Source organism: Protopterus annectens, chromosome 5.part0 (assembly GCF_019279795.1).
Source record: "Protopterus annectens isolate FY-2018-M chromosome 5.part0, PAN1.0, whole genome shotgun sequence".
Classification (NCBI taxonomy): Eukaryota; Metazoa; Chordata; order Ceratodontiformes; family Protopteridae; genus Protopterus; species Protopterus annectens.
In genome coordinates, this window is record NC_056735.1 from 1524965422 (window position 1) to 1524979512 (window position 14091).

The 14091-nt window shown below is 37.1% G+C and overlaps 1 protein-coding gene across 1 annotated transcript in view; it reads left to right on the forward strand.

Annotated features, from left to right (window-relative positions):
• MYO16 (myosin XVI) overlaps positions 1 to 14091 on the forward strand; it is a 2679924-nt gene that overhangs the window by 2019989 nt on the left and 645844 nt on the right. The window contains exon 29 of the mRNA XM_044071347.1: positions 13915 to 14011. Within this exon, the coding sequence (XP_043927282.1) occupies positions 13915 to 14011 (97 nt within the window). The remainder of the gene's footprint in view (positions 1 to 13914; positions 14012 to 14091) is intronic.

The following is a 14091-nucleotide window of genomic DNA, read 5'->3' on the forward strand; positions in this document are numbered from 1 at the left end:
CTAAGAGATTATACAACCACACAGACACTTCTGGGGAAGGCTGTGCCCCTTTTACCCAGACTATATGGTAGTACCCTGCCACCACCCAGCTAATAATTATCAGCTATACAAAGGCCCTTAAAAGGGTGTCCAATTATTACTGTGCAATATTATTATCCAATTGGTAGATGTGACTAAACAGTCAAGGCTTATTAGAGTGACGGTATAAATATGCAATGTATTCTAGAGCTTAAATTATCTCTACACAAACCAGCCACAGTTAAAATGTTTTAAAATATTTAATAGTAATTAATTAAAACCACAAGACAATACTTTCTACTACACAGTCAGTGCTAGTCAAGAGTTCAGAGATCACACAGAAATACTTAAAATAATTCAGTAGTACAGTTCTGACATCACAGAAAAACATTTAGTCTAATCTTTCTAGTTTTAGCTATCTCTAAAAGAAAACACAAGTCTAAGATAACGTACATGTGTGCAAGAGGCAGGGCTATGAATTGGATGATCAAGACAAAAATGCTTAATGCCTTCTGATTCTCTCTGTTTAAATTGAAATTGCAGTTCTGATAAACATTACATCATTCTTTCACTTTCCTGGTGTTCCCAAGCTGCACATTAACTGCATTTACATTCTTAACATCTCCCTTTTTTTCTTGCAGCTGGTCAGGAAACAGAGCAATAAAAATACATTTGCAAGTTTAAATCTAGCAATTTAACTCTTGGTTAAAACAATAGAAATAATGTCTTCATCTAGACTTTTCAGCACCACTGTCTACTTCAAAGGGTCACCACATGCTTTGGTCAGTAGAGTGCACTGTTGTCACATTTATTTCCAGTTCCACATGTAACAGTATTTATTTACATTTAAGACAACAAGCCTATAGTTTATATTCATATTTACAAATGACAGAATTATCTGCAAAATTCTATCTGGCTAGGCTGGCAGCCTTCACCCTTCTCTACCAGTCTTCACAGATGGTATGAGTTTATGTTTGAGAGGTTAACAGTCAAGGTTTTGTGGAATATTAATGGCAATTAAAAGACATGCAAATTAGACAGTAAAGAGCTCTTTCCTTTTTGCATCAAACGTGTTTCTGAATCTGATAATACTGCATTGCAGAAACAGACTTTTTGCCACAGCCCTTAATGAAAGTGCTAGGGTTCTTTCTGAATTCTTGACGTTGTCTTCATTTAATGAAGTACTAAGAGAATTCTTTTAGTGCAGACATATGTGCTAGTTTTGCATTAGTTATTACTACATCTGAAAGTGCAGTTTATGAAAACTACATTTGAATTGTTTAGAATTTAAGATATTCCCTTATTACATTATTTTAAAAGCAGATATCTTACCATTTTAAATAATGGCATTATATTTTCAAAATTCATTTCTTCCTTTTTTGAAGAGAGTCTACGCTGTGTAAAAAAAACTTTTTCAACTCTTTAAAATATGTTTTTGTTATATTGTACAATGCCATTACTTAAAAATGATCTCCTTTTTGAAATAATGTCATTATATGTTCAGACTTCATTTATTGTTGTTGTGGAGAGTCAGTGGATGGTTTTGTTCTGAACTGTGTGTATCTAAGCCATTGCATACACATATGCTAATATTGAAGATTATTAAAAGCAGACTCACTGCCTCAGTTACTTTTATATTTTTACTGCTGCCTAAGACATAGCTGGAGATTATTTTAAATTTTAATTAAAAATGTAAGTATTAAAGCACAGTTGTGTAAATCTTAAGTCTAAAATTATCATGAGGATTCAGAAAAAGCTCAACAGCTCAAGGTAATAACTTCTGTGAAAGGATCTAGTTCCATGATATGGTATTTTGTAATTCATAACACATTAGCCGCAATGAGGAAAGAACTCATGATGGGGAAAATTGCTTATCTCTGAATCGCTATTAACTGCCACAACTGCAGATCAGAACATTTCTGTGGTAGTTTTATACTGTTGTTAGGTGCAGTGGGTTGGGACAGTCACCCTACATTCACTCTCCCACACACATACACACAGGCATACAGATCGTCCACATAGCCCGTACTTTTCTGTAAGTTGCAAAAATATCCCTGATGTCTCCTGTTAACATTTCCACTGCTGTGATAAATGACAGATTAATGCATTTAGCCATTACTGTGACAAGGATACGACAATCATTCCATTACCAAAGAAGTCTCCACCACCTTGCCTAAATGACTGCCGCCCTGTAGCCCTCACCTCTACAGTGATGAAGTGTTTTGAAAGGCTGGTCAGGGATGCCATAACATCTGGGCTGCCTGCTGATCTTGACCCTCTGTAGTTTGTTTACCAAGCAAACCCCTCTACAACAGATGCCATCTCTCTAGCACTCTGTCTATTGCTGGAACATCTTGAGAATAAAAACACCTTCTTGAGGGCATTCAGCTCTGCTTTTAACACAGTCATCCTACTTCATCTAGTATGAAGCTATTCCAGCTGGGCATCAACACCCCACTTTGTAACTGGATTCTTGACTTTCTCACAGACAGACCTCAGAAAGTGTGCATAGGAAATAACTCCTCAGATAGCATCACTCTTAACACTGGAGTTCCACAAGGATATGTACTAAGTCCTTTGCTGTTCACCCTGTTAACACATGATTGTACAGCCAGGTACAATATAAATCACATCATCAAGTTTGCTGATGACACAACAGTGGTAGGCCTCATCAGTAATGATGATGAAACAGCATATAGAGATGAGGTGGAACAACTCATTACCTGGTGTGGAAATAAGAACTTAGCACTAAATGTAAAAAAGACAAAAGAGATAATTGTAGGCTACAGGGAAAATCACAAAGAACATTCTCCCCTTACCATTAATCAGAAAACAGTTGAAAGAGTGAGAAGCACAACGTTTCTGGGAGTGTGCATCGATGACAACTTGTCTTGGAACATAAATACAAATACCATAGTCAAGAAAGCACACCAGAGGCTGCACTTTTTAAGAAGGCTGAGAACAGTGAATCCCCCATCAGCAGTTCTCATTACCTTCTACAGAGGTATGATAGAAAGTATCCTGACGAACAATCTCGTAGTATGGTATGGAAGCTGCTCTTCCTCTAAGCGCAAATCCCTCCAGAGAGTGGTGAAGACAGCCGAGAGGATCATTAAGACCACCTTACCACTTGTCTATGACTTGTACTTATCCACATGTCTCAGCAGGTCCAGAGGAATAATTAAAGACTGCACTCACCCTGCTTACAGACTATTCCCGCATCTATCACCCGGAAAGCACTTCCAAAGCATAAGTTGCAGAACTACGAGATTCAGGAACAGCTACTTCCCTAATGTCATCAGGCTGCTGAACTCTAATAACCACTACACATCATGAAACTGTCTCAATTTGTGCAAGAACCTGGTTACCAGTCTCACCTAATACATAGTGCAATATTCACCATGACTGTAACTTATAGGCCATCTAGGGCAGTAGCAATGCAGTAAAATATCTCTTCTTTCAGTGCAATACATGCAAATTCATAAATTAACCATAGTGCAATACTCTAAGGTCCATAGTGCAATACTCCAATGTTCACAGTGCAATACCTAATGTCTCTTTCTGTGCAAGGATCAATGCAATGTCTTAACCAGGTACCTGTGCAATACTAAAGTCTCATGCAAGTAAGTATGCAGTTCAGAAAGTGTTAAAATGTGTTTCTAATTATGTGCAATATTAGTCTGTCTACCTGCATGTCTGTGATGTAATAGCCAGGTGTTACATGTGTAAATGTATGTGAAAATAGTCTATATGTTGCCTGCACATTGAGTCTGGAGATACAGAATTTCGTTCAGTTTTTGCACTTGTGTGATTTCTGAATGACAATAAAGTTTACTTTGACTTTGACTTTGAAGTTTAGAATTTCAGACTTCATATCCTTCAGTAATTTCATGCTCATGCAAAAGTTGTTATCCTACTGCCTTTGTAAGTTTATAAGGCTAGTAATTAAAATCTGTACCTGGCTATATATCTTTGTCACAGCATTCATTTTGGCTTTGTCACAATTTCTAAATCTAGGAGGTGGAAGGATATGTTTAGATATGCCCTGTTCATTTTGTTTGTAAGTCAGAAACTGTCACAGGCATTATGATTTCTATGTTAGTACAGCACTTCTGAGAATCTGGTGTCTAAATATCCCCCCACCCTAAATGGAAAGAATGCTGACCAAATGTCTTCTAGTTAAACTGATGTTATAGTCTAACTTTTAGTAGAGACTTCTTAAGAATACAAGCACACAGTGCTGTACAAACTTTTAAATAGCCATATAAACTATATGGTCTAAGTCATGTGACCAACAAATCATGTGATTAAACCCTTAAAGGTATGTACCAAATAAAATATATGAAAACACATAAAACAGATAACAAAACGTATTCTTACAGTTTGGCAGCCCTCATTTTTAAAACACAGTTAATAGATATGTCTTCATTTAATCCTGGATATGCCCCAGAATTTAATCTCAGTTGCCATAACAACTCCCTGTATTCAGTCATATTTTCCCAGTTTCCACCTTGTACTGGATAAGGAATTCATTCCAATATGAAAAATATAAATTTTTTGAAACTGATGCATTCTTGTGCATGTTTGCTAAGGATATTAATCTTTGTTTTTTATTATATTTTTATGCCAATAAATCCCTTGTTTGAGTGAGTGTTCTGTCTTCCCCACATAAAAACAAACACAGAAGCAATATAAACCACCCATTTTCTCCCCAATTATAACGTCCCACACAACTGAATCCTCCCTTATAATGACTGTGCTGTTACGGCATTATATCTGTTGGTGTTGTTATGGCACTTTAGAGTGTATCCCATGATTCCTCCATCCCCATCACAGCTATTCCATTCTGTGCCTTAGGGCAGTTAAGGGAGTTTTCCCTGGTGTCTAGTGTATCTCTCCACTGCTGGTCCATGTAGAAAATCTGATACCATTACAACATTATAGAGTGTGTATCTCCACAAACCCAGTCCCCATAGTAACATTGTTGTAGGTTCAGCACTTTAAATATCAATCCTTGGTGTTTATTGCCCCCCCCCCCCCACATCTATATCCCCATTTCATTGATGGTGTTGTTATAATACTTTTTAAAAGTAAGCTCTGGTACCTAATGCAGAAGGTAAATGCTGCTGTTCCCTGTATTAAGGGTGCAAAGTATGAAGCTCCCCATTTGTAATTTATTTTTTTTCCCTTGTTTTATTTTTTATCCCTATTTTATCACTGGCATCTAGTGGTGGTGAAGATAAATAATATCCTTGCCAGGTGGGTGCAGGCTTTAAATCCATTTTAGTGGTCAACCTAACCCACACAGACTTTTTTTTAATAAGTCCTGAAACTATATTCTTTAAGAAACATAGTTTTAGAGCTATCCCTGCTGATTTAGTGTATCCAGCTGACCCTAAGTGGCCTTAACGCAATGATAATAAAGTGTTCTCCATAGTAGCTAGTTTCCCCCAGCCGCATCCCTAAGGTTGATTAAGGGAATAGATTAAAGAATTATTCCTGGTATCTTTTAGTTCATGCCTGATCATGTTGTCTTTTTTTTAAATAGGTGCTTTTAAGGCACACTGTATAGAGTATTACTTGTGGCTAGTAGCTGTAAATAATGCACAATGTTAAGTGCAGGTCATGGTGACTAGTGATCCCCACCCCATTTTCATCTTTGGTAAGTGCTATTAATGTATGAGAAGACAGAGTTAACCCTGGTGTCTAGTGGTCCCTCCTACCCAATGTACATGCACACACGCACACACACACACAGAGCCCTACCATGCTGCCCTCAATAACCTCCCTACTGCAACCTTCCATGAAGGCACACACTCACCCATGCAGTAACACACGCAACTCCTATTATACACACGTGCACACACACACACACACACACATGCACACACGCACACACGCACACACACACACACACACACACACACACACACACACACACACACACACACACACACACACACACACACACACACACACACACACACACACACACACACACACACACACACACACACACACACACACACACACACACACACACACACACACACACACACACACACAGAGCCCTACCATGCTGCCCTTAATAACCTCCCTACTGCAACCTTCCATGAAGGCACACACTCACCCATGCAGTAACACACGCAACTCATATTATACACCCATGCACGTATACACACACACACACACACACACACACACACACACACACACACACACACACACACACACACACACACACACACAGAGCCCTACCATGCTGCCCTTAATAACCTCCCTACTGCAACCTTCCATGAAGGCACACACTCACCCATGCAGTAACACACGCAACTCCTATTATACACACATGCACGTATACACACACACACACACACACACACACACACACACACACACACACACACACACACACACACACACAAGAAACACTACCCTACTATACTGCCCTCATTAACCTCCCTACTGCAACCTTCCAGAAAGAAACACACTCTTACATACACTAACACATGCAAATCCTTATATACACACATGAACACATGCACATATACACACCCCCTAGCACTACCTGCCCAATAAACTCCCTGACTCTTATCTCGGCCACAGTGTTTGCACATGAGCAGCCAGCAGCAGCCATGTTAACTTACACAGCTGAACAATTCTCATAGGCATTTCCATGGGAAAACACATTGGCATATGTCTCTTTGCAGGATGCCTCATGCTTGCCGAGACAGCCCACCGTAGTACTGCACACCTTTGTGTTGCAGCATCTTGACAGGGCTGTTCCAAATCAGTAATGGTTACTGCAAAGCATAACCTTCTTGAATCTGGCCTTATGTCTGTTAAAAATAAAATTTTCTGTGTGTCTTTATCAAACGGTTTGGCTGAAAAGTGGTGGCCATTATATCTTACAGTGGTTTCTGCACTAAAACTTCTGAGTAATTAAAAATTTATTATGACTGCATTGAATGTCATGCCTAATTAGTGCAATATATTGTAATTTCAAGTGACTTCCATTATATGAAGTGCTCTTGTCTTCAGTTTTTTGATACTTTTTTTTCTTTATAGGCAGATTTGGATGTTTATGGTTAGAGGAATTAGTTTCTCTGTTTAATTTTATTTTTTATTCTGGTATGGAGTTTTTTCATTTGGGAATAGCTTTACTTTCAGTTATTTTATCCTCATCACCTAAGTATCTTATTATTTAATTGTTTATGTCTAGTAGCGACGTGTAACTGATACCTGAAATCATGTATACCTTTGTTAGCTCTTCTTAATCTGATGCATTCGAATTATTGAGTATCATCTTTCATTTGATGGGATTGAGTTTTCATTGATTTCTGCCTAAATGTTTACACAGTCTAAGAATAATGGGGTATTATAATTTATTTATTATTTCATTTTTTTTACTATGGTAGAACACTGATCAAATTGATGATTTGCAGATTCGGGCTGCTTAGGTACATAGTTATAACAGTAAAGTAAGGTTAAAGGTGTAACTAATTTATGCAGGATACTGATATAATATATTCTCTGCACTACTTAACAATGAGGTATATATTCACTCCTTACTTCTGTAAACCACTTCCTTCTAAGTATTAATCAGCATCTCATCAGGAGACCCCTCTTTTTAACATGTTTTTCAATATTTCAATCTCTTTTAAGAACTCTGAGGCTTGTCCTTGCAAGGCATACTATCTGTCCCTTAACTAGGGCTTTTTTCTGAAAGTGGAGATGTCCCCAGCTATATTGTAGGAGGGAATTAGAATAAGTTACTTTTTGAAAAATATTAGTAAAAGCTCGTTTTTCACCAGGTCTTCAGTTATTTGCACATCCAGATAAGACAATTTTGTATTAGACATCTCGTGAGTAAAATGAAAATAAACTGCAGTGTTATTAAAGTAATCAAGAAATTCACCAAATATTTCTTTAGTGTGAATCCAAAAGGTACACATGCCATCCAAGAACCTGATATACAAGCTCTAGGAGTTAAAGACACATTTTGTCTCTCATTCAACCATCACTATGATGGCAAATTTGGGGGCACAGGCTGCCCCATCATAACTCCTAGCTTCTTTAGGTAGTATTCCCCTTAAGAACGTATGTAGCTGTTTTTTAACACAACTTCCATTAGCTCAGTTGTTGTGTTAATTTCACTAGCAGTAATAACACTAGATGTTAAATATTCATGGAAGTACTCCAACTCTAAAGTATAGGGTAGAGATGTTAATAAGTCTTTAACATTTATGGTGGCAAAGCACAATTTATCTGTATATCAATAGACAACTTTCTTATTTATAGTCTTTAATTTCACATCAATACACTTGGCAATCAGATGTGTTTTAAAAACCCCGACATCCAAAATGGGTCTCAGGGGTATATCCACCACATTTTTATGGACGTTGGGGATACCAAAAATAAATGGAATCAAAGGCATTTTTACAACTAAAAACTTATTAGCATTATTATACAATAATGTTTGCATAAGCATGTCATAGAGCATACTGGCAATTTTTTTGTATGCTATACTTATCTCATTTAAGGAGACTTCATGGTGTACCTCATCACTACTACAGTACTGTCATCATTTTATCAATGTAATCTATATAGTTCATAACCACCAGGCCTTCACCCTTGTCAGGTTACATAATGCAAGTACTTTTATTGGTACATGTATTTTTAGCTAATCGTCCTCATTCTTTATTAAATTGTAACATGAATTCAGAGAGTTTTGATTTAAGGATCTCATATATCATGTTCACAAATCTATTCCAATAAGTTAACAATTGGGTGGCAGGGTGGGTTAAAGGTTCTTGTTTTCAAGATGTTGTTGTGTTGAACCACTTCAATGATCATTTTATTCAAACAATTAGACCTTTTGCCCAGGTAAAGGTCTTCTTCAGAACTAAGTGCAACTTGTAAACACAAGCTATACCACACTTATGGTATTTGAAATGTAAAGGCACCAGGTTAAAACACATTTAAAATACTAAACAGTGAAATATAAGTAGCAAAAAAGACGTCATAGAGTGTAAACAGTCAAAGTAAAAATAATAGTAACAGAATCTTTTTTTTTTAAATTTCTCAGTGTCATAAACCTGTAGGTAAAAATATAAGTTTGTTAGTAAAATACAGCTAGCTGCCTATCATGTTCTCTGACCTTAATTCTTAGCTGCCAAGGCCTATGCCGGGGGTCAACTGGAACATCTTCCAAAATGCGAAACAAATATCCTTCTGTGTAGGATTCTGACATGTATCTATAAAGACAATCCAAAAACACTCCACTTCTTGGTTATATCATATAAATGTTCATATATTCTTTCTTCTGAAACTTCTTTTGGTTTTCCAACATTAAAGAAAGTGCAGGTTTTACATTTAGCCAGGTAGATCATGGGGGCATATATTATTCAGTTAGATGCTATCTAAATGGTGGTCTGAATTATTTAAAGTCTCTAATTTATGTAAGATGAGGTGGCAGTGATTCCTACAGTTTAGTGCAAGAACAGAGAAGCTGTGGTCTGTGGAATGATGTTTAGTGGATGGAGTTATGAGAGTAGGGTCATTAGTGGACTGGCTTCTTAGGTTGCAGTATGGGTTGGATGTAGTTAATCTCATAGTTAGGAGGTGGATGTGTTTGTATAGGAGTTTGAAGAGAAGGGAGCCAAGGAGGTGGTCGGCTGTGCCTTGAATGCGTACCTAGTTTGCCTTTTCGAGGTGTTCCAGCAATGTTCATTCCGAGAAGAAGATTATTATAAAGAGATGTAAGACGGTAATGATTTCTTGTAAGGCAGTTCTGAATAAGGATAGGCCAAATTCTAGCTGTGCAAGCAAGACTTCTTTGCCTAAAGTTGCAGTAGTAGGTTTTGAGAGGAAATGTGATATATTTCGGGCCCAGAATAGGAGATAGTTGACTATGGATCTGACTTTATGAATGTGGTCCTAGAAGTTGCAATATTTGTCAAACCAGATGTAAAGGTATGTAAATAATGACTTGGATTCAGTACAGTTATTGTCTGGGTCCTAGATATGAAGGCAGAAACATGCATGTCCACAGCTAGTGGGCTTTGTCTTTTTTGGCCTGAAATTATACATTGATAGACTTTAAAGAAAAAGTCATGCACATTTAGAATTGCCATTTATCTGAAACACCTGATGTCCTTGAAGGGTTATTTGCATATATCCCATGTCGCCTCTAATACAAGAGGTTTAAGGTAACACACAGTAGAAAGTCTAGCCTTGCTAGATTTTTCTTTTTGGTTATTAACCAATTTTTTTTTTCTGTGTGACCTTTTTACTTATTGTTTTAGGTCCTAGATATGGACAGGGCTAGTGGCTTTAGTGAGTTTTGTGTGTGTGTGTGTGTGTGTGTGTGTGTGTGTGTGTGTGTGTGTGTGTGTGTGTGTGTGTGTGTGTGTGTGTCAAACAAAATGGATCTGTTTTTTGAGTATTCAAAAAGATTTTTTTAGAACAAAGACAATTGTTTAGTTGTATAAGGTCAGCTTAAAGTTGTCTTTGGAAGATGTTCTGTGAAGGGTTGGCTCTATAACTATCATGTCATTAGTGTAAGGAGTAAAGAGTTGTAAATGAGGTAGGTCAAGATGCAGTATATTTTTTAAAAAATGGAGAATATTATTAGTTCAAGAATTGATCCCTGAGGGACCACTGAAAGATCGAAGGCTAGATCTAATAAGGCAGCCTCAATTGTAACTGTGAAAGTTCAGTTGATGAAGGCATCTTTGAACTATTGGGTCGATTCAGGGCTTACACCAATATCATGTAAGTGTGATGCTAGGATGGAGTGATCAACACCATGAAAGATCCATGTAAAGTTAATTAGTACTGCCCCATTGAGATTACCTTTCTCAGGGTTATTGAGAGTGTCATCAGTGAGTACCCATAGAGCAGCCATAGTACTTCTGCCTGTCCAAAAGCCATGCTGCTTCTGAGGAACTAAGTGGTATTTGTCAAAGTAAGGGATGAGTTGGTTCTAAGTGACTTTTTAAGGGATATTCCAAGTATAGGAAGTATTGAGATGAGGCAAAACTGGGAGACTGAGGAGAGTTTGTGGTCTTTTGGTACAAGTCTGACAAAGGCTGATTTCCAGACAGAGGGCATGATGTTGGCTGTGGGGTTAATGCTGTAGATGTTTTTCAGTGGGATGACTATGAAATCTGTACAAAGGGAGAGAAACCAAGGACAGAGTTATCAGGACTAGAGTGTGAGTCTAGAGGATTGTCTTCTGGTGGAGGTGCAATTTATTTGGTATGATGCTGATGAAATAAAAGGGTGGAATGTATTCTATGTGATTTGGATGGATATGTGTGGAAGAAGATGTAATGTTCTGCTGCGTAGGTATATAGATTGGAGAGTTGTTTGAGAAAACCAGCAGGTGAGAGAATTCCAGCAGAGGAATTTGGCCAAGAGAGGAAAAACTCTTTATGTGGATTTCTACCAGTGATGTTATTTACCTCGCATCAAAACTGTTTGGGTGGGTGAAAGAGGGCCATTTGATTTGATGTGAGTTTCTTAGCTTTATACCTACATATGGCTTGTTTAGTAATGTTCCATAACTGAGTGCATTGCCCCTCAGAATGAGGAATTAAGTCAGTGAATTTTGATGCTTCATCACATAAATGCATTAGAGTTTTCAACTGTTTAGAGAAATAATCAGTCTTGTTATGTTTAAATAACCTAGAAATTATAGCAAAGTGTGTGTGTGTGTGTGTGTGTGTGTGTGTGTGTGTGTGTGTGTGTGTGTGTGTGTGTGTGTGTGTGTGTGTGTGCACGTGCATGTGCGAGTACGCTTGAGTGTGTGTGAGTGTTTTGAAAGTCTCATAAAAGCTGTAAGAATAAGTTGGTAGCAGAGTTTGGATCAGTGAGGTTGAGAAGTTGGAAACCAGTATATTGTGGCAAGATGAACTTTCAGTCTAGTTATTTTGTGGAGTTTTTGATCTGTAGTAGATAGTTTTAGGGGAATGCTTTTAAGATTTTGTATGTGATTTATGATATTGGAGATATTGCTGGAGTGGAAGGCAATTATGAAGTCCAGAAGTGAGTGGTGGTTAGTTTAAAATTAGGCCTGGCAGACAAAGTCATTACTTGAAGGGGTTTGAGGTTGGCAAGGAACTCTGAGATGTCAAGGTGCAGTGGGCCTAAGAAATGTAATTGAAGTCCCCTTTGATAACTATGTTTTTTTTTCTGGAGGAATACTGGTCAGGCTGTTATTTACCAGAGCTGTGAATTTTTACCAAGAAGCAGAAGTTGGTAGTTAGGCAACTGCAATGTAAAATGGTAGTAGCGCTTGTTTGGCAGCTCAGTAAAAATCCAGTTGAGTTTGTGGCCATTGGTGGAGTTGGTCTGTAAAGAAGTATAACATTACCTCCAGGTAAAACAAGAACGCTCATCCATCTACCTACTTAATTGAATAAACTACTTCAAACTTCAGCAAGCCATCCTTATTCCTCTGACAGAGAAGGCATCAGAGAGACAGTCTCCTAGATCTGTTAGCTAAAGTGATTTTACCTGAACTAATACTTTTGTATTTTTTCTTGTTAATCCTGTCATCCATGATTTTGTTGACTTTTATGTTTATTGTTTTTTTGTTTTTTTTTTGTTTTTTTTTTTGCATTAACAAGTGTGCAGGATAGATACTTTGGAAATTGCTGGGGTGCTTCTCGGTTGTGGGTAGTGGTTGGCTTATTGTAGCTGGGCAAAGTGGAATTGGAGAAATAGATGATTTGTGCAATATTGAAAGATTGATGGGATACTGATATTAGGAGATAGTAGAATTCTGAATTTGTATATAACTGTTGTTGAGATAGAAGACATGGCAGAGGTGAAGTTAAGTGAGGCTTGCATTTACTGTCAAAACTAGTGTTAAAGTAAAATAGTGTTAAAGTGACCTGCTGAAGTTTGAGTGATATGATGGCTGAAAAAAAGAGATTATAGAACATAAAGGAATATATTTAACCTGGGTAATAGACAATGTTGGATTGTTTTAAAAGCAGACTCTGATATTGCTGTATTGGTAGTGTTTGTTATACATTAGAAGGGTAGTGGTTGTGGACTGTAAGCATTATATTGTTTCTGGTTGTATTGTTTCAAATGATATAATAATTGGTGTGTTTTGAAACTTGTCACTTTAAGAGTGGGGGTTCATGGGAACAGTTGGTGTGGAGAAGACAGTTTAAATTTATTACTTTGTGCATGGCTGGGTAATTGGGATGGGAGTGAAGGAGATAACCCCACATGTTAGAGGGAATTAATCAATTTGAGCACTTGCAGATCACCTGGCAAAAGTGAGTGGTGAGCTGGGCATCAGGTAAGAAATCCATAGAGATTTAAGTCAGAACCAGTTTGTTTAACAACAGTAAATTAAATGCTTTGGAAGCGGTAAAAAGGAAACCTGCAATTTCCTTGCTACTACTAATAAGCTCCAGAGAAGTGGGAATTGAGGTTTGAGTACTACTTACTTCATTGATTGAAACTATAAATATCATTACTGCTGTGTATCAAAGTGAAGTGTTTGCTAGTAAGATAAAAAACAAACAGAATAACATTTCTGGTTAAGTTTTAATTTATTAATAAGAGAAATAATCTCTGTTCTATGATCAATTTATATAGTCTGGCTGTTTAGTGATGCATAAGTACTGAAACAGAAACTTGCATAAATAATTGTCATTTGATTGTGTCAGTGTGTTTGTTCCTATATGTAAAATTTCAACAAAATTATTTAAAATAGGAAGCATGCCTTTCAATTTCATATAATAATACCAGCCATGTTTGGTTCATTTGATTAATTCAATCAGTTTTAAAAGTAGGCAGTACAAAATAAAGAATACATATTTGTTTTAATATGACTTATTTTACTAATGAATTCATTTTTTTGTCTTTTAGATTGGCTGCAAAAAGGTATTCCTAAGATACTGGCAAACTGACCATCTGAATGATCTCTGCCTTCAGTTACAGGAAAAGGTTATAATTTGTCAAAAAGGTAAAACAGAAAAGAAGTAATTTAGATAAAGAATAACTAATGACTATATAATCTTGCCTTTATGATCTATTTGTGTAGTA